This window comes from Coregonus clupeaformis, chromosome 34 (assembly GCF_020615455.1).
Source record: "Coregonus clupeaformis isolate EN_2021a chromosome 34, ASM2061545v1, whole genome shotgun sequence".
NCBI lineage: Eukaryota > Metazoa > Chordata > Actinopteri > Salmoniformes > Salmonidae > Coregonus > Coregonus clupeaformis.
This window is the reverse complement of record NC_059225.1, coordinates 16829321-16851306: the sequence shown is the minus strand read 5'-3', so window position 1 is coordinate 16851306 and position 21986 is coordinate 16829321. Positions and strand designations below refer to the sequence as shown.

Below are 21986 nucleotides of genomic sequence, written 5' to 3'. Positions count from 1 at the left end.
TTCCAAATGTGGGTCTCTTGTAGACCCACTTCCTCTCCGTTTACCTCTTCAAAATAAAAGTCCTGCACTTGCGCCATACCTGCGCAAGAATTTGTGGGGGATTTTTATTATGACATGAGGTAATCAGAGAAGAACTGCATGGGTCTACAATGGTCTAAAAACAGACCCAGTTTTGGAACAATTGTTTTATTACATGTTCCATTAATGTTTTGTTTTTCTCAAATTCCCCCCTGCATAAGGACCAAGCCTACACACAATCAACAGATTAAGTTGAAATATTCATAACATTTCTTTTTTAGCTAATTCCCAGCAAAACTAGTGTAAATACTAGCATTGCTAAAAGCAGCTAGGCTAATGGTGATTTGATAGTTAGCTTCCAACCACAATTAATGATCAATAACCACACACACACAGTCCAGTACGCTAAGCCAAAAGGTTTATTGAAGCACAACAGAACAATAGAAATCATTAACAGTACAAAACCTCTAAAAACACCCATAAACTGTCCCATACAGCATTGTAACACACACCAAGTGAGTGGTAGAACAGTTAGATGAACATGTACAAGTTCAGACTAGCACTGACAAGTCTAACAGAAATGTTACTAGTTACCTGATTGACAGTGTGATCAATAATCAAAAGAACAATAATCATTTAGCGGACAGCTACAACAGGAGTTTCAGTGTCTGATAATTCATGCATGGGAAAATACATAGGAATAGAATCCTATTGGCCTGAATGGGAATACCTGTTGTAGGGATTGCATTTCTAAGGGAAAATACAGCAACATGCCATAGGACACACAGGAGGTTGGTGGGACCTTAATTGGGGAGGACGGGCTCGTGGTAATGGCTGAAGCAGAATAAGTGGAATGGTATCAAACACATGGTTTCTATGCGTATGATGCCATTCCATTTGCACCGTTCCAGCCATTATTATGAGCTGTCATCCCCTCAGCAACCTCCACCGGTAGGAGGTATCCATTATAAGTAGTTCAGAGGGGAACAATAGAGCAGTAGTAGGTCACACACAGAAAGAGGACATACATACTAGACTGTGAACACAAAGAAAAATACAGTTATAAAACTCTGGGAAACACTGTTCCCGATAAGTTACTCCACCCTTCAGTGAAATATGGGAGTCACTGCCCCCGATACACACACACACACACACACACACACACACACACACACACACACACACACACACACACACACACACACTGGTAGGCAAAAACTACCATCAATGCTTGTCATTATGGAAAACACTGCTCCCGATAATGGTTCAGATCAGAAATATAAACCGCTGCAAAATAAGACTGGTTAACAGATATGGCTCTTTCACTGCCTGAATTATATTATTTCAGGATATAAAAAACTCTATAAAGCTCCTTTTATAAATTCAGCTCAGAGGCGAGATTTGAGCCTGTTTTTTGTTGTTGCCCATGTTGCATCTGAAATTACACCCTATTCAGTTCACTACTTTTGACCAGAGCCATTTAAGGCTTTATATAATAGGGTGACATGTTTAACATGCCAAATTCAACATACTCTGTATTACTCAGCCAATCAAAATGTGACAGTCATGACAACCGCCGCCGTCGGGTACCCACGTTTGTGGTGATACCGTTGCTGCGGGTTTCTGTTTCCATAGTATTGTGGTAGCAGCAGGTGGTGTATTTCTGTTAACAGAGTCGTGTATACAGAAAAGGTCTGACCATCTGTAGCTGGACAGTTTTTCAGAATGTTTCATCCGTATCAAAGCGCTTCCGTGTCGGTCTCAATTATAATTCTGTTCTCCCTTTAACTGCAAGGCAAACGGGAAAGGGAATATTTAAACCAAATGTCTTGGGACCTTGGGTGGTTTGACTGTCTGTTTACATGACTCTGTTGCTTCAGCAGATGCTGCCGTAGTAGGAGACAGTATAACTGTCATAAGTATGGAAGGCACTGCTCCCGATAACTTTATCAAATTAAACGATAACTTTATCAAAAGCCAAACAAACGCCTACCCGTCATAAGTCTGGAAGGCACAGCTCCCGATAACTTTTATAAAAACTAAATGACTTAAACATTTATAGTGAGCACTGGCACTGATAAATAAATAAACTCTTAACTCAAACTAACGACATGAAACTGCCATAAGTCTGGAAGGCAGTGCTCCCGATAACTTTTATAAAAACTAAACGACTTAAACATTTATAGTGGTCTCTGCCACTGATAAATAAAATATAAATAGGCTCCAAGGGGTTAGCGAGCAAGTTTGGGGGTGGGGGGGGGAGTGAGATGAAGAGGGATCAGACAGTGATGTCACCAATCTCAACATTCTTCAGGAAGTCCAGTGACTGGGTCATCACTAGTTATCATAGCCACAAAGTCGTAATTACGGCTAAACCCCAATTATTTATACAATTTCTCTTCTTAAAATCTGGTTTTGAACCTAACCACACTGCTAACATTATGCCTAATTCTAACCTTAAATGAAGACCAAAAAGCAAATTTTTGTTTTCATGAATTTTTACGATAGACAATGTTGACTTTGTGGCTGTGATAAATAGTGACAACCCAGTGACTGACACTGGAAGGAACAACTTGGAAACAGTACTTCCTGGTCTCTTATGACATAATACCTCCTGACCAATACCTGTTCATCTCATCCTGGGTTTTAAAGTGAACGAGGATGAACCCCCTCACACACAGTTAGACCGTGTTAGATCTGGTTGTCGATGTCCCAGACGTCTCCAGAGAGAGCGTTGGCACAGCCCTGTAGAGTCCAGGTGGCCAGGGCCAGCTGGGTCCGTAGTGCCTCCCTGTCCTCCCCTTCCAACATGGCTGCCATGGTGTGGGAACCATGGCCAAACAGCAGGTGGCGGAACGGAACCTCCTTGGGGGAGACAAACTGTGAGAGGAGGTTGTGTTCCACCTGTGGACAGAGAGAGGAGAATCCAATGTTCATTTATGAATCAAGACAGAACCACTACTAACTGACTTGTGTTCGCTATAAAACTGGAGCCCTATGGCCTTGATCTGTTTAGATGACAAGGGTTTGCGTTTGTGTGTGTGTGTACGTCTCACCCTCATCATGCGGTCGTTGATGTTGTGGCAGGCCAGTGTGTCAGTGAAGTCGGTGTTGAGTAGTTCAATGTTGAGGTCATCAGCAGCGGTACTGTAGGACCCAATGGCCTTTATGAGCCAATTAGCTGACAGACCCTCCGCAGAACCATTCTGTAACACAATAACATTATAATTAGGGCTGTGCCCAAAAACAACAACTACAATGTAACCAAAATCAACCATGAAAACAAACCCGGGTGACTTGTTTGAGGCGCTGGTTGATTTTGACCACCCATTGCCTGAGAACCGTCTTGTAGTATTGCACGTCCAGACGCAGCACGTGATCGTGGACCAGTCGTAACGCCAACTGACCTGCGACCAATCCCGCCCCAGTGGCTATGGAACTAAGATGATGGGCGGTGGCGTAACCAAGGTATTCCTTGTTGTCAAAAGAGGTGCCGTAGTAAGGGTAAGCCTACAACAGACACACACACGGAGACAGACAATGTTAGAGCATATATAGTTGATTTGAATATGATTTAAATCCAGTACCAGTCAAAAGTTTGGACACACCTACTCATTCAAGGGTTTTTCTATATTTTTACTGTTTTCTACATTGCAATGAAATAACACATATGGAATCATGTAGTAACCAATAAAAGTGTTAAACAAATCAAAATCTATTTTATATTTCACATTCTTCAAAGTAGCCACCCTTTGCCTTGATGACAGCTTTGCACGCTCTTGGCATTCTCTTAACCCCTTCATGAGGTAGTCACCTGGAATGCATTTCAATTAACAGGTGTGTCTTGTTAAAAGTTAATTTGTGGAATTTCTTTCCTTCTTAATGTGTTCAGGCCTTCATGGTCGAATTGCTTCAAAGAAACCACTTCTAAAGGACACCAATAAGAAGAAGAGACCTGCTTGGGCCAAGAAACACGAGCAATGGACATTAGACCAGTGGAAATTTGTCCTTTGGTCTGGAGTCCAAATTTGGGATTTTTGGTTCCAACTGCTGTGTCTTTGTGAGACGCGGTGTGGGTGAACGGATGATTTCCGCATGTGTATTTCCCACCGTAAAGCATGGAGGTGGTGGTGTTATGGTGTGGGGGTGCTTTGCTGGTGACACTGATTTATTTAGAATTTGAGGCACACTTAACCAGCATGGCTACCACAGCATTATGCAGCGATACGCCATCCCATCTGGTTTGGGCTTAGTGGGACTATCATTTGTTTTTCAACAGGACAATGACCCAACACACCTCCAGGCTGTGTAAGGGCTATTTGACCAATAAGGAGAGTGATTGAGTGCTGCATCAGATGACCTGGCTTCCACAATCCCCCGACATCAACCCAATTGAGATGGTTTGGGATGAGTCGGACCGCAGACTGAAGGAACAGCTGCCAACAAGTGCTCAGCACGTGTGGGAACTCCTTTAAGACTGTTGGAAAAGCATTCCAGGTAAAGCTGGTTGAGAGAATGCCAAGAGTGTGCAAAGCTGTCATCAAGGCAAAGGGTGGCTACTTTGAAGAATCCCAAATATAAAATATATTTTGATTTGTTTAACACTTTTTTGGTTACTACATGATTCCATATGTGTTATTTCATAGTTTTGATGTCTTCACTATTATTCTACAATGTAGAAAATTGTAAAAATAAAGAAAAACCCATGAATGAGTAGGTGTGCCCACACTTTTGACTGGTACTGTATATACCAGTCAACAGTTTGGACACCTACTCATTCAAGGGTTTGTCTTTATTTTTACTATAATTTCCACCGGTCTAATGTCCATTGCTCGTGTTTCTTGGCCCAAGCAAGTCTCTTCTTCTTATTGGTGTCCTTTAGTAGTGGTTTCTTTGCAGCAATCCGACCATGAAGGCCGGATTCACAGTCTCCTCTGAACAGTTGATGTTGAGATGTGTCTGTTACTTGAACTCTGTGAAGCATTTATTTGGGCTGCAATTTCTTAGGCTGGTAACTCTAATGAACTTATCCTCTGCAGCAGAGGTAACTCTGGGTCTTCCATTCCTGTGGCGGTCCTCATGAGAGCCAGTTTCATCATAGCGCTTGATGGTTTTTGCGACTGCACTTGAAGAAACTTTCAAAGTTCTTGACATTTTCCCTATTAACTGACCTTCATGTCTTAAAGTAATGATGGACTGTCGTTTCTCTTTGCTTATTTGAGCTGTTCTTGCCATAATATGGACTTGGTGTTTTACCAAATAGGGCTATCTTCTGTATACCACCCCTACCTTGTTACAACACAAGTGATTGGCTCAAACGCATTAAGAAGGAAATAAATTCCACAAATTAACTTTTAAGAAGGCACACCTGTTAATTGAAATGTATTCCAGGTGACTACCTCATGAAGATGGTTGAGAGAATCCCAAGAGTGTGCAAAGCTGTCGTCAAGGCAAATGGTGGCTATTTGAAGAATCTCAAATATATTTTGAATTGTTTAACACTTTTTTGGTTACTACATGATTTCATGTGTTATTTCATAGTTTTGATGTCTTCACTATTATTCTACAATGTAAAAAATAATAAAAAATAAAGAAAAACCCTTGAATGAGTATGTGTGTCCAAACTTTTGATTGGTAGTAATAGATAGATATATATATATATAGTGAGGGAAAAAAGTATTTGATCCCCTGCTGATTTTGTACGTTTGCCCACTGACAAAGACATGATCAGTCTATAATTTTAATGGTAGGTTTATTTGAACAGTGAGAGACAGAATAACAACAAAGATATCCAGAAAAACGCATGTAAAAAATGGTATAAATTGATTTGCATTTTAATGAGGGAAATAATTATTTGACCCCTCTGCAAAACATGAATTAGTACTTGGTGGCAAAACCCTTGTTGGCAATCACAGAGGTCAGACGTTTCTTGTAGTTGGCCACCAGGTTTGCACACATCTCAGGAGGGATTTTGTTCCACTCCTCTTTGCAGACCTTCTCCAAGTCATTAAGGTTTCGATCCTGACGTTTGGCAACTCGAACCGTCAGCTCCCTCTACAGATTTTCTATGGGATTAAGGTCTGGAGACTGGCAAGGCCACTCCAGGACCTTAATGTGCTTCTTCTTGAGCCACTCCTTTGTTGCCTTGGCCGTGTGTTTTGGGTCATTGTCATGCTGGAATACCCATCCATGACCCATTTTCAATGCCCTGGCTGAGGGAAGGAGGTTCTCACCCAAGATGACGGTACATGGCCCCGTCCATCGTCCCTTTGATGCGGCGAAGTTGTCCTGTCCCCTTAGCCGAAAAACACCCCCAAAGCATAATGTTTCCACCTCAATGTTTGACGGTGGGGATGGTGTTCTTGGGGTCATAGGCAGCATTCCTCCTCATCCAAACACGACGAGTTGAGTTGATGCCAAAGAGCTCGATTTTGGTCTCATTTGACCACAACACTTTCACCCAGTTCTCCTCTGAATCTTTCAGATGTTCATTGGCAAACCTCAGACGGCCCTGTATATGTGCTTTCTTGAGCAGGGGGACCTTGCGGGCGCTGCAGGATTTCAGTCCTTCACGGCTAGTGTGTTACCAATTGTTTTCTTGGTGACTATGGTCCCAGCTGCCTTAAGATCATTGACAAGATCCTCCCGTGTAGTTCTGGGCTGATTCCTCACCGTTCTCATGAACATTGCAACTCCACGAGGTGAGATCTTGCATGGAGCCCCAGGCCGAGGGAGATTGACAGTTATTTTGTGTTTCTTCCATTTGCGAAGAATCGCACCAACTGTTGTCACCTTCTCACCAAGCTGCTTGGCGATGGTCTTGTAGCCCACTCCAGCCTTGTGTAGGTCTACAATCTTGTCCCTGACATCATTGGAGAGCTCTTTGGTCTTGGCCATGGTGGAGAGTTTGGAATCTGATTGATTGATTGCTTCTGTGGACAGGTGTCTTTTATACAGGTAACAAACTGAGATTAGGAGCACTCCCTTTAAGAGTGTGCTCCTAATCTCAGCTCATTACCTCTATAAAAGACACCTGGGAGCCAGAAATCTTTCTGATTGAGAGGGGGTCAAAAACATATTTCCCTCACTGTGTATATATATATATTAGAGAGAGAAATCTAGGTTACCCCCACCCCTGTATTAGAGACGGGTTATTGAACCATTTGTAAACACATCCAAACCTGACAGTGTGTGTGTGTGTCTCACCTTCTCAGAGACGAAGCGGAAGGAGAGAGAGGGGATTCCAGAGAAGGCCAGGAACGGATATGCAGAGTCTTCCATCTGCATGGGCTCAAACCTGATAACACACACACATTAGGCCCACTGTACACACATATCATTGGAGTGATATATCATTGGAGTGATAGGTGTGGCGTACTCACACTGCCTTCTCAAAGTTGACTCCAGACACCTGATCATACAGAGACTTCCCAGACTCTCCAAAACCAATGGGATTCTTCACCTCTTTCATGGTGCTTTGCAGAAGGCTGTAGAGCAGGGGACTGGCAGACACTTTAACATCAGCTTTTCCTGAGGATCACACCCACACACGTATATTAAAAGGATACTTTATAATATAATATGCCATTTAGCATATACTTTATGAAGTATTTTGGTGGTGTGTGTGTACACTCACCAGTGACTACGCCGTCCAGGCTGATGTAGGTGAAAGCTCTTTTGTCCAGAGAGGAGAGGTAACCCTGGAGAGGAACACACACACACCATTAAATATGACACACTGCTACTTTAGAGGCTGGTCCAATCAGCGCCATGCAGAGACATATTGTTCTCATCAAATACCGTTAGCTGAAACACTGCCTTATCCTGAAGAGGAACGTTCCACCCATAGTGTGTGTGTGTGTGTGTGTAGTTCTCACCTCCAGCCACTCTGTAGCTCCAACACTGCCGTACTCTCCTGCACTCCAACTGGCAAACACCAGACTCCTCCTGGGACGGAAACCATCTACACACACACACACAAATGTCAGAATGTGTGTGTGTGTGTGTGTGAGAGATTGTGTTGATGCATTGACGTGTGTTAATGTGTTGACGTTCATGAGTGTTAATGCCAATGTGTGTGTGTGTGTTAACGCATTGATGTTTGCGTTGATGTGTGTGTGTTGATGTGTTGATGTGTGTGTGTTGATGCGTGTGTGTTGATGTGTGTGTGGATGTGTGTGTTGATGTGTGTGTGTGTGTGAATGCATTGATGTGTGTGTGTCAATGCATTGATGTGTGTTAACGTATTGTATGGAACGCCATTTGTGTCTCTGAGTGTCAAAAAAGATACATGTCAAATAACACCAATCAGGACCTGAATATGACTGCACATCACATAATTTAACATGTTCATAAAAAATGTACAGCGCCTTGCAAAAGTATTCATCCCCCTTGGCATTTTTCCTATTTTGTTGCATTACCACCTGTGATTTAAATGGATTTTAATTTTTATTTAATGTAATGGTCATACACAAAATACTCAAAATTGGTGAAGTGAAATTATTTTTTTCCTCCTCAAAAAAATAAAATAATGGAAAAGTGGTGCGTGCATATGTATTCACCCCTTTGCTATGAAGCCCCTAAATAAGATCTGGTGCAACCAATTACTTTCAGAAGTCACATAATTAGTTAAATAAAGTCCACCTGTATGCAATCTAAGTGTCACATGATCTCAGTATACATACATACAGTGAGGGAAAAAAGTATTTGATCCCCTGTTGATTTTGTACGTTTGCCCACTGACAAAGAAATGATCAGTTTATAATTTTAATGGTAGGTTTATTTGAACAGTGAGAGACAGAATAACAACAAAAAAATCCAGAAAAACGCATGTCAAAAATGTTACAAAATTGATTTGCATTTTAATGAGGGAAATAAGTATTTGACCCCCTCTCAATCAAAAAGATTTCTGGCTCCCAGGTGTCTTTTATACAGGTAACGAGCTGAGATTAGGAGCACACTCTTAAAGGGAGTGCTCCTAATCTCAGTTTGTTACCTGTATAAAAGACACCTGTCCACAGAAGCAATCAATCAATCAGATTCCAAACTCTCCACCATGGCCAAGACCAAAGAGCTCTCCACGGATGTCAGGGACAAGATTGTAGACCTACACAAGGCTGGAGTGGGCTACAAGACCATCGCCAAGCAGCAGGTGCGATTTTTCGCAAATGGAAGAAACACAAAATAACTGTCAATCTCCCTCGGCCTGGGGTTCCATGCAAGATCTCACCTCGTGGAGTTGCAATGATCATGAGAACGGTGAGGAATCAGCCCAGAACTACACGGGAGGATCTTGTCAATGATCTCAAGGCAGCTGTGTGTATTGAACACTATTCCAGAGGAAAAACAATACAACGTGGATGTTTTGCAGTCTGATAACTGAGGAGGACTTTAGGACTTTGGGTAAAAAGCACTTGGGTACTGAATAGACTGATACCCCATTTCATTGATCCCAAATCCTTAGGTAAGGCTGTACAGGGCAATATGAATGTCAATACGCACCATAGGCTCACTGGTGAGGTGATTTCCCACAGCCAAAGTCCTGCAATAAGAGCTACGATGCTAATATTTGCGTAAACTCTTCACAGTTGTGTTCTGTGGGTGTCACCGAGTACACTGATACCCCATTTCATCGCTCCACATTCCAACACACAAACCTTGTTTAACATTATCTAGTCTAAATATGGCATGATTCCACCAATTGTAGAAACACAAGCATTTAGCTACACCCGCAATAACATGGGTATGTGACCAATACAATTTGATTTTATAACAATTTGCGTCACTTTCAAAGAGGGACCTTTATTTTGAAGGCGAACCGCAAATTCCACTATTGTGGCTAATCCTTATTGTGGCTAGCTTCTCAACAAATAACCCAGTCCGGTCAAGCCTCCCTGAAGCTAGCAGGCTGCTTATAACGTTAGCGTTGGGCAACAGGGTTAATACTTACTCACATGGATCCCTAAATCATTGCTAAGAATATTGAAAATGACTGCAGTTTCTACTGGTCATTGTTTTCAGGCTGGTTGCATTGGTGCTAGCTAGGATGGTACCATACCAAAGCTAGCTAGCTACCCCAGATGTTTCTAAAAACATCTGTATCAAAGATATTTGCAAATTGTTTTGATACTGATCTTATTTCAAATGCTCACACAGACGTTTTCCCATTCGGTCAAACAAATAATGCCATATTACCAACGCAGTATTGTAAACGAATTGTGGCCGGTGTGTGTGCTTGTTTGCAGACTTGTTTTTTTTGTACAGCTTTGACAGTGCTACTGATCATAGTGGTGGTGCTTGGCTTGCACGTGCAAATTCAGCACGCACAACATTCTATAATAGAATTTAGTTATTTGACGCGTCAAATAGTGTTATTTGACGTATCTTTTTTGACACACAAAGACCCAAACGGCGTTCCATAGTATTGATGTGTGTGTGGTAATGCATTGATGTGTGTGTGTGTGTGTATGCATTGATGTGTGTGTGTATGCATTGATGTGTGTATTGATGTGTGTGTGTGTATGTGTTAATGCATTGATGTGTGTGTGTGTGTGTGTGTATACATTGATGTGTGTGTGTATGCATTGATGTGTGTATTGATGTGTGTGTGTGTGTGTGTTAATGCATTGATGTGTATGTGTTAATGTATTGACATGTGTGTTACCTGTGTGTACCATCTCAGACACAGCTCTAGCCAGCTCCAGCAGCAGTGTGGTCCCGACAGTAGCTTTAGCGTAGCCTGGACCCCACGCATCCCTCTGAGCCCCCAGTACCACGTATCGATCTACATACAATAAAATTAACACAAAACTCACTCACTAACACAAGCACCATGCATAGCGATGAAACATTGCTCCTAAAAATGAAGCGTTCATAGATAGTATTTTGGAGTGGTCTGCGTGCCTCGGTTGGAAAGAGCACGGTGTTAGCAACGCCAGGGTCCTAGGCTCGTTTTCCTGCTGGGGTCACACACGTACCTGGCTCAGTGAAGCCCTTGATGACTCCAAAGACGTTGTGGATCTCTGTGTCCTGCAACACGTTGTTCACCTCCACTGTGACATCATCACTACTGGCCCCTCCCAGGGTGTACTTCACATTGTCCAGTTCGCCTATAAAACTGTGAGGAGCCTCAGGCCCACCTATACGTCTGGGGAGAGAGACACACAGTTAGGCATGAGTGTCTGTGTGTCTGTGTGTCTGTGAGTGTGAGGTCTTACGTTAGTATCTTGGCAGCAGTGGCAGCAGTAATGCTTTGGGCCAGTACAGTGGGCAGACCAGAGGACTGGGTGGGAGGGAACTGGGTGTGGTTGAAGGAGGGGAACCCAGGAGTATAGGGGTCTCCAGAACCTAGATGGACCTACAGGAGAACGTCACAGAATCAGAGCTAGAACACCAGATATAACTTCAAAGGGTTGCAGTTGAAGCAGTACCTCTGGATCAGCCTCGGTAATCACCACTACATAAGATTCACCCTGTAGTGGTGTGTGTGTGTGTTTGTGTGTGTACTCACATGTCCGTATCGTTCAGTAGTTTGTAACTTGTAGTCTTTAGTGTCGGGGTAAATCAACACAGCAGATACTCCCAATGCGGCTACATTAGCCACCTGAAACAAACACACGTAAGTACACCAAAATCCACTGTTACATATTCTATCACATACACACACACCACACCTGCTGTGCCAGGCTGATCTGTCCTGTAGCTCTCAGTAGAATCACGGTGCCGTTCAGCTCAACCTTCAGAGTCCGTAGCAGCAGCATCAAGTCCTCCTGTCTCCCATAGTTACCATACACTGCCTTGCCCTGCACACACAAAACAATTCATCCTTGTGAGATTCAGGCAACAACTGTGATTGCAAACATCCAATGTGGCAGAAAATATGTTACAAACATGATATGTTAAAAACATGTCCCTTTCCAAGCATTTAACCGTAACAGATTATATTGGCCCAAAATATCAAAAAGATCATCAGTCAATGTGGACATTGATTGGCTGACCTTCACTTTTCCTGTGGCGCTATAGGCCAGATAGCCCTTAGGCTGGCACAACTCCTCTTGGCCAATCAGTACACGGTTTGGCTTCTCACTGTGGGGAAAGGGGATTGGAGGAGAGACCGTTAGAAGCAAAGTGGAATTATGCGTGTGTGTACGAGACAGAGTATGTGTGTGTGAGTACCTGTTGAGTGTCTGTAGTTGGACATAGTGTATGTCAGTCCAGGGCTCCATCTCCAGATTCTTAAAGCTTTTAAACACATGTTCTCCCAATGTGTTGTCTGCAATGCTCCCTGCCGCGTGATCTGGCTGTTCAACATCACTGCACAGAGAGAGAGCGAGAGAGACACAAAGAGAGAGAGAGAGACACAAAGAGAGAGAGAGAGAGAGAGCGACAGACAGACAGAGAGCGACAGACAGACAGAGAGCGACAGACAGACAGAGAGCGACAGAGGACAGTTTAGTTAATTAGTCTTTTCAGCTGTGTGTGTGTGTGTGTGTGTGTGTGTGTGTACCTCAGTCTGCTGTTGAAGGCGTCAGGAGTCAGTTTCTGTGCCAGCATGCTGGTGATGTCGGTCCAGGATAGAGCGGAATCTACTACAGCCATCTCAGCCACGCTTACTTCCTGCTCAGAATCACAAGGGATTGGCTCCTGGCGAGGAGAACGGTGGCTCACATAGCCAATCAGATAACCTGAAACAGAGAGGAGGCAGGAATTGGTTAGAGAGAAGGCAAGTTAATTTTGTGTCACCCAGTTCACCTGGGACAAAGACATAAGAGAGAGAGTGAGGAAGAGTATGTACCGATGATGAAGATGAAGAGGGTTCCAAGGGCCAGGTAACACACTTTGCAGTAGTTCCGCTGGGGGCGGGGCCTGTAGGAGTGCGAGCCCCCTGGTTGGCTCGCCTGCTCAGAGGGGGCGTGGTCATCTATGACATCAGACAGCTTCACCTCCAAGTGGCTCCCTCCGTCTCTCTCTCCATCTGACTGCAGAGTGAAGCTGCTGTACCGCTCACTCTTAAACTACACACACACGAAACAAAGAGGGGGAGAGAAAGAGATTTTATGTGTTTGTGGGGGTCTGAGGCAAATTGTTTGTGTGTTTGAGAGACGCTTACCATTTTGAAAAGCCCCGACCTGGCTTGATTAATAGTTGCTGCCATGGTGAATCTGGAGAGAAGCAAAGACAGGGATGTAGAAGACAGAGGGTGAGAAGGGCATTGAAAGAAAGAGAGAGAGGAAAGGTTAGTCGAAAGTCATTTATGAGCTTATATCCTCATTCCGTTTCTCTCTCTTCTCCCTGAAGTCTGCACTAGAGGTGTTCACAGGTCCAAAAAGAAAGTTGGACCTGGGGCTTTCCCACCCGGACACGATATGCATAAATAAAAAATAGAGACCCGTTCCAAATGGACAACTAGAACCGTTCCGTATAGACCCGATCAGAGTGAGGGAAGCAGCAGAAAAGTCATTTTATAAGCTACTTTATTAACCAGAACTGATAAAGCGGAGGGAGAGACGTGCCGCTCTAGCAGGCGGGGAGGGGCTATAGTAGACTAATAGCTGCCGTAGCTAGGTTTTTAGCATCTGGGGGGCCAGAATGTATAATGTATGCACTCACTAACTGTAAGTCGGTCTGGATAAGACCATCTATTAAAAATGTAAAAAAATATAAAAAATAAATGATTACTTAGTACTTGTCTTCACTGCATCAAACTGGGAGAAGCTAGTTAAGGTAGCTAATGTTAGCTAGCTAGGCTAACTGAGGCTACAGTGCGCATGCGCTTTCTAATCCTACAGTTACAAATAACAACAACTCCATTCAGAATAGTAAGTAGCAGCCTATCTATTGGCTCTTGGTCATTGTAGCCTATCCTTCTCTTTTAATTACGTCATTTTAATTCCATCTTCCATTGATTAGATATCTCCTTACTTTTGACACACATGGAGCGAGGCTCTATGATTACAGCCTATTACCAATTTGATAACTCATGATTGGCCCACAACAAGCTACATGCTCCACTCTCGTGAAAAGCAAGAGCACTAGCTTAAAGGATCAAACTCATCTCTCCCTCTCGCTCTACTGCAGCAGTCCAGTTCGGATCAGTATGGGCCCTTCTTGACAAGTCAGTTAAATTTGCATATACCCGAGATATATGACAATCATATCAGATCCAACCCAGACCCGCAACATTATTTAGAATTCTGGATCCAGATCCACTTGAGTCCCGGATCGGGTCTCGGGTATTCGAGTACAGGTGGATCTGTGAAGAGCTCTAGTCTGCACCTCTTCACTCCCCCTCATGGACTTAAAGTCACATGATTGGTGTAAGCATCATGGGCATGACAGAATTTCCATCATGTTTCACACTTCAAGGTGGAGGGAATTAATAAACCATTCATGGAGAAGAGGGCTGTACTGTAAAAACAAAACAGAACAGCCATTCTCTATACCTGAGCTACACCATCAGGCCCAGGAATATTTTGTACTGTAAATAAATACAGAGTTTAGGTGTGTCTGTGTGGCATGTATGTGTCAAGCTCAGGTTGCTTCAGGCAGGAAGTTACAATCAAAGCCACAAACTGACACAGAAATACTTATGCTACCAACTGACACCAGGTGACTCAACATAAGAAATGATCACACACAGAGACAGACCTCTCTATTCCTCCCTAACCTTGCTAAGTCTCAACAGTAGTCTGGACCTTGGCCTTCTCTCACACTGGAGCCAACACACACACACAAATAACAAAACTAAGTGAGAAACTCATAGTCACAGCATCAAACAGATCTGGGGCAAGGGCAAGGCTAAGAAACTCACACCATCAACTGAAAATTATTCCTCTCTAATCTGCTTCTGAGGGGGGCGTAGCCAAGTGAGAACCAGGAAATTATACATCAGTTCTCCCGCCGTTTCCTTGTGGTTGGCAGAACACACACCCCTTAGAAACAGTTCTACACGCCCACACACACCATGTCAGCATCACAAGTATATCCCCCTGACAGACTAAAAATGTTTTACATTTTAGTCATTTAGCAGACTTTCTTATCCAGAGCAATTTACAGGAGCAATTGGGGTTAAGTGCCTTGCTCAAGGGCACATCTACACATTCTTCTTCACCTAGTAGGCTCAGGGATAAGAGGCTCTAGAGAACCAGGAGCCCTATACCAAAAACACACACGCACCTTCTTGAATAATGAAGAGTTAAGACACAGTAATCCACATCTTCTTTATCATCATCATGTCCAGCTAGACCAGATTATGTTACCTAGTTAGCTAATAATAATGATATTGAGCTGTCTCTCCCATGGCATATGATATTTCATATGGTTGCTAACAAGCTAGCAGTACCCATCCGCTGAGATCATTTATAGTATCGCTTTGATAACCCTACCCATACCATCAAGGTCAGAGCTGTCACTTCCTGATCGTCAATGACTGTGCACATAGAGGAAGCCATAGTTATAAGATCCATCTGCCAGATGTCCTTAGAGACTTATAATAATATGCCATTTAGCAGACGCTTTTATCCAAAGCGACTTACAGTCATGTGTGCATTCATTTTTACTTATGGGTGGTCCCGGGGATCGAACCCACTACCCTGGCGTTACAAGCGCCATGCTCTACCAATTGACCTACAGAGGACCACCAACTTACGACCAAACTACAGTTTAACAGTGTAGATTGAAATACTGTATTAGGAGTTAGCTAAAATAAGTACCTAGTTTGATTAGAGGCAGAGACGGTTTAAGACGTCTATGGCAAGGACATCGTATTGACTGACAGGCCTGGCTCACGTGGCTACCATAGCATAGATAGCTAGCCATATTTTTTTTTTCATGATTATCATTGACAACTTTAAAGGGATTTATATCTATAAAATGTTAGCTAGCTAGCGTTAGTTAACTTTAACTAGTTCACGTTCCAGACACACAGATACAGTAGCTAGCTAAGATAGTTTCGATGTAAGCAAGAGTTTTACAGTTCAGCACAATGTAAAAACCTTCTTGGTTGCATCGCAGCTATATCTATGTTAGCTCAGCGATCTTTGCTATCTACAGCTTATCAGTAGAAAAAAAAGCGACTGTTGGATAAAACTCTGGTGTTAGCTAGCTTGCTACATAATCATATTATTATCTCACCTTTCTCTGCTGAGTGTCTGCCCTCTCTACTCTCTCCGGCAACCTTCCCTGTCCTTTTGAAGAATGATGCGTGCTTGGCGGTACTTCCGGGATCACGTACGCCACGGATAGATCAGTGAGACAGATATGTCACTGGATGTATAAAATGTGAAGCATCCGCTTGACGTTAAAACTCACTACCAAATATGACATTTGAAATGTCTTTATTCTTTTGGAACTTGTGTTAGTGTAATATTTACTGTTCACTTTGTATTATTTATTTCACGTTTGTTTATCCATTTCACTTGCTTTTGCAATGTAAACATATGTTTCCCATGCCAATAAAGCCCCTTAAATTGAAAATTGAATTGGAAGACCACTGGCTTTGGCCGACATTCATGAAACATCTCTATACCGTTTTATGTTCCCAAAACTAAAATCTGTTATGAACAGAGTGGACAAAAAATGTATAGGGCTTTGATAAACATTTCATGCAATTCTACTACACGATATATGACTGGAGAAATTAGCAGAATCTTTTTTAATACGATGGTAGCCTAAGCCTACTCTACTGACACTGACGACAGATCAATAAAACGAAGGTTACCGTATGTAACCACGTTTCAGTGTTGCCAACTCCTCAGTAAGGAAAGTAGCTATTGGCTGTCCTAAAAGTCGCTAGAAGTCGCTAAATGACGTCATCACCTAATTTGCATAATTGGCCATGTGCATGTAATTATGATGGACGCTGTAGGAAAGAGGAATAATGTTGTGGGAGAGACAAAAAGTGAGTAAAAAAACACCCTAAATATGTTTAGAACTACAAATGACCTTTCTTCTGTCGATTCTTGTTTTTTAAAATGTTTTACATTTACATTCCGCCCTGAATGTAAGCCAGGGCAGGATCAGCCAGCGGCGGCTTCCCGCATGCGCGATTCATTTGCAGTCTGGACGCCGAGGGGTGAACATCTCCTGCTCTGACTGCAGCTGGGAGGGACTGCTGCGCGAGGACTGGGCCGCCTGTGAGTGCTTTGGGACGGGGGTGGGGCCCAGGGTGGGGCCCACGGCAGCACCCGCTGCTCGTTGAGAAGAGTAAGAACGATACGTGCTTTCACGTCAGAGTCTCCAAAAGTCTCCAATAACACCAGAAAAAGTCGCTAGATTTGTTGCTAGTCGATTTTTTGAAAATGTGTCGCTAGAGGTGTCTGAATACTCGCTAAATATAGCGACAAAGTCGCTAAGTTGGCAACACTGCCACGGTTATGTGAGCTATATGGATCACTCCAATATATTGGTATCACTCCACGGCGGAGGGATACATCCGAGGTGAGGATTTACAGATTTACTCCCGTGTACACCTGTGTCACGGCTGGGGTCCGCCCCTATATATAGACCCCATGGCCGCGACACACGATCTCTACATCATTTTTGAGGCGCCTCTAGCAACGTAGAGGACTGGAGTGATCCATATAGCTCACATAACCGTGGTTACATACGTAGCCTTCGTAATGTTTCACTATATTGGATCACTCCAATATATTGGTATACCCGTACCAGATTTAGTCGGTGCTAGAGGGACCTGGCCAGCCAGCGGCGAAGTCCCAGTGCGGAACCGAGACGCAGGGGCCGTCAATGTGGAAGGGGTGTCCTGGCATAGTCCCCGGTAGGGGTGGCGATGCCCAGGACCGCTGAACCAACCGCAAAGGGAGGTGCCACATTTACCCGATAGTACCTAGCAAAGGTGCAAGAGGAAGCCCAGCTGGCCGCAGCACAGATATCAGCGAGGGGCACTCCTCTCAGTAGAGCCCAGGATGCAGCCACACCTTGTGTTGAATGTGCCACCACAGAGCCCAGCACTGGCCTCCCAGCCAGGCGGTATGCTGTCATAATCATGTCCACGATCCAGTGAGAGAGCCTCTGCTTTGATAGCCCAGCCCCCAGGACTCTCTCACCATAGCAGACAAAGAGCTGGTCTGTTGTTCTCACTGACCATGTCCGCTCCACATAGGCAGCCAGTGCCCGCACAGGGCACAGCATGCCAGCGGGAGGCCCAGACTCCCATGCCACTGCCGGGGGGTTGTAAGCAGACAGGATAAAAGGGATGTTCACATGCCTGTCTGACAGAACCTTCGGGAGGAATGAAGGGTTGGGGCGGAGAGATATACTCCTCCCACCAGGGTCCATCCGGTAGCACTCAGAAATTACTGAAAAAGCATGGAGCTCACCCACCCTCTTCATTAAAGTAATCGCTACCAAGAAAACCACCTTCATAGAGAGGTGTTTCAGGGAGGCAGACTCCAACGGTTCAAAAGACGGCTTTGCCAAAGCTGCCAAGACCACATCCAGATCCCAGCTCGCCATTGAGTGGGTCCTAGCTGGATGCAGGCGACGAACCCCCTTCATAAACCTGGAGACCAAGGGAATGGCGCCCCACTGGCCTGTCCATCCACCCCACATGGCAGGCAGATATAGCAGCCAAATACCCTCTCAGTGTAGAGGCTGCCAAGCCCTCATCCAAGTGAGACTGCAGGTATTGGAGGACATACTGCACCACGCATGACTCGGGCACAACCTCAATACCAGTGCACCAAGAGCAGAACAACCGCCAGCGCAACTGGTATGCCGCGGTTGTAGCCGGTGCCCTTGCGCTCTGCGTGGTGTTCATTACGCCCTCCTGTAGTCCTAACATGGACCATTGGTGCTGTTCAGTGGCCAAGCCCACAGACTGAGGCGGTGCGGTCTCGGATGCCACAGAGTTACCCCCGGCCTGAGACAGCAGTTCAGGTCTCAGTGGCAGTTGCCAAGGTGTCCCAGACAACAGGGACAGGAGAAGGCGGAACCAGGGTCGTCTGGGCCAGTATGGGGCCACCAGCAGCAGACGACGCTCCGCCATCCTGGTGGGTTGAATGCGTAAAGCTCCAGCCCTGGCCAATCTTGAGCCAGAGCATCCAAGCTCCATGGCTCCAACATGGAGTACCACAGGGGGCAGTGTTTATTGCCCAGGGAGGCAAACAGGTCCACCTGCACCCTCCCGAACTTGTCCCACAGGTGCGGCACCACCTGGGAATGTAGGCTCCGCTGCCACATTCAGGATGCTGGGTACGTGCACTGCGCGTAGAGACGCTAGACGTCCCTGAGCCCAGAGAAGGAGCTCCCGTGCCATAAGATGGAGACGGTTGGACCTCAGTCCACCCTGATGGTTGATGTAAGCCACCACTGTGGTGTTTTCCATTCTCACCAGGACATGTCTTCCCTTCAGATGTGGAAGGCGTCTGTGCTGACCAGCTCCCGGCGGCACATCCTCAGCATCTCTACCCCACCTGAGAGGAAGGAGCGATAGCACCACCTCAACAATGCCCTGAGGCACTGTGCGGTCACCCGCAGCTGGCGGTGACGGTGGCTCTTCGGGTGCAGCCGGTGGGAGTTGAACCACCGTTGAAGAGGCCGGAGATGGAGCAGGTCCAGGGGAATCAACAACGAGGCCGCCGTCAGCAAGCCCAACAGGCATTGGCAGGTCAGGGTGGATACCACCCGCCCCTGCCGAAAGTGGTCGAGGCAAGATAAGATCGCCTGAACCCTTCATGACGACTGAGTCCAGTTCCATGCCAATGAAGGCCACCCTTTGGGTGGGCGTCAGACGACTCTTCTTGTCGTTTACAGCAATGCCCAGCCCGCTGATGTGGGTATGGAGCTTGTCTCTATCTGGCAGGACCTGGGTCTTGGTCGGGGCACAAATCAGCCAATCGTCCAGGTAATTGAGGATCAATAATCCTCGGGACGTGAGAGGTGCCAGGACAGCGTCCATGCACTTTGTGAAAGTGTGGGGTGCCAAGGAGAGGCCGAAGGGAAGAACCATGAATTCGTAAGCCATCCCTTCAAAAGCGAATCGGAGGTACTGCCAATGAGCTGGGTGAACAGGAACATGGAAGTACGCATCCCTCAAGTCCAGCGTCACAAACCACTGGTCCTTGGACATGGCCTGCAACACGTGGGCTGGGGACAGCATGTGGAACCTCAAGTACCCATTGAGGTTGCGGAGGTCCAGAATCGGTTGAAACCCTCAGTCTCTTTTTGGGACCACAAAATAAGTGGAGTAGAACCCACCTAGCCATTCTGATGGGAGTGAGGAGATCTCCAGCCGCAGGGTTTTCTTCTTCAGGGGGTCGGCCACCGTGGTGACACGAAGGTCCCTGAAGGACGGGGGACGGCACCGGAATTGGAGTCAGTACCCCTCGAGTACTATGGACAACACCCTCCTCCCACTTAGCCCTTTGAGACCAGGAGAAGGAGGTTGGGGAAGGGTTTGTCAGGGGTCCTGCCGGGGCCCGCCTATCCTCTGGCGCCCCGAGCGCCTGGGTCCCCCAGGCACGTCCCTATGGCGGTGAGAGTTGACAGGTTGTTGCTTCACCGCACGCTGTGCCCCTCCCCACTGTCGTCCCTCAGCACGAGGTGATGGGGAAGGTGAGGGACCCCCCCGTTTTTCTGGTGCAGGTGGGTCCATCTGCCTTGGACCCGGGGCCTGAGGATGCTGCATGAACCGTCTCAGGGTCTCCCGGTCCCTACGAACCTTATCGGTCTGCTCCAGAATGTCATCAACCCCTGGGCCAAATGTCAGCCCTGGGGTGATGGGGAGAGTGGCAAATGTGCTCTGGAGAGCAGCTGGCAGACGGGATTGGGCCAGCCAGAGATGGCGCCGGCACTATGGCCCGTCCGTCTGGAGCAGGGAAAGCAGGCGAGACACCTCCATTGCTTCCTGGAGGAGCTCCTCTGTGCCCTCCTGCAGCCGGGGCAACAGAGTCTGCAGGTAGGCCTGCAGCAGGATGGCAACACGGCCAAGAGAGCAGAGGGACCCATATGTGGCTTTCAAGTTCGCATCAAAGACTCTGGGGGGTCCCAGCTTAAGTCGCGGGTTCCGTCCTATAATCTCCCGGTCCGGGAGGACCATGGCAGCTATCATGGTGTCCATGGTCGGGTACTCCCGGAGGCCAAGTGACTCTGCGCCCGCAACATATCTCCATGGTCGAGTCTCTGCTGTGAGTCGGAAGCACCCCCTGGCAGAGGCCCAGCTCTTCTGCAAGGCCTCGCGGAACTCAGCAGAGATGGGGACAGATGGAGAGTCATCACTGTCCACCAGTTTGATGTCCAGTGCAGTGGCTACCCGAGTGAATAGGCTCACTGGGGCTTCTGATGGCCTGTCAGCCTGGTAGCCCCGCTCACGGCGGTGAACAGTGTCAGCATCATCCCCCAGGAACAGCCTATTACTGGCCAACAGGGAACAGCTGTCGCCGCCACCGAAGCTATCAACCTCCTGACACAGGGCATGCGCCCTCCGTTCAAGGTTGTCCCAGCGGTCCGACTCCTGCCCCCTTCCAGGACTGGCAGCAGATGGGCTCTGCCTGCGGTGGCTTCGGCCACGCTTCCTGGGATGGGTACTAACAGCTCGCTGGCACACCACTCCTGAGGGAGGGAGCTCGTCCCAGCCTGAGCCCGAGCCTGGCCGTCCCACTCGCGCATGGCCTCCAATCGCGCCAGGCGCAGGCGTTCTGAGAACACCACACAAAACAGGCATCCAGTAGGGTTCTCCCTCTCCGTGTGGCTCAAACTCAGGCAGTGCATACATGAGGTATGCAGATTCCCAGGGGGGATGCCACCATCACACCTGTTACAAAGGGAAGCCATAAGCTCAGCCAAGCCAACAAGGCCAGGGAGCAGGGGTCCGACGCCCTGGGAGAGCTTATGTCGTGACCCGTTTGGAGGAATAGGAACCCGTGAGGGATAAATTACCCAGTACCTCTGCAAAAACCGGGGAAGACCAGTGTGGGAAAACAGGCTGACAAAAAAAACAGCAACCAGGTAAT

At 46.3% G+C, this 21986-nt stretch overlaps 1 protein-coding gene and 1 pseudogene across 1 annotated transcript; both read right to left on the bottom strand.

Moving 5' to 3' along the window:
* Positions 1 to 419: 419 nt before the first annotated feature.
* tfr1b (transferrin receptor 1b) lies at positions 420 to 16238 on the bottom strand. Its single transcript, XM_041861724.2, has 18 exons — positions 16150 to 16238; positions 13127 to 13178; positions 12812 to 13031; positions 12524 to 12701; positions 12193 to 12330; positions 12015 to 12102; positions 11691 to 11819; positions 11528 to 11620; positions 11235 to 11374; positions 10995 to 11164; positions 10682 to 10801; positions 7896 to 7981; positions 7655 to 7718; positions 7401 to 7548; positions 7225 to 7315; positions 3307 to 3528; positions 3075 to 3224; positions 420 to 2922 (listed from the first exon to the last, which is right to left on the bottom strand). The coding sequence occupies exons 2-18, from the start codon at positions 13169 to 13171 to the stop codon at positions 2710 to 2712; spliced, it is 2295 nt and encodes a 764-aa protein (XP_041717658.1). The 5' UTR covers positions 13172 to 13178; positions 16150 to 16238; the 3' UTR covers positions 420 to 2709.
* A 2572-nt stretch (positions 16239 to 18810) lies between these two features.
* On the bottom strand, positions 18811 to 20662 carry LOC121549467 (annotated as a pseudogene).
* Between the last annotated feature and the right edge of the window lie 1324 nt (positions 20663 to 21986).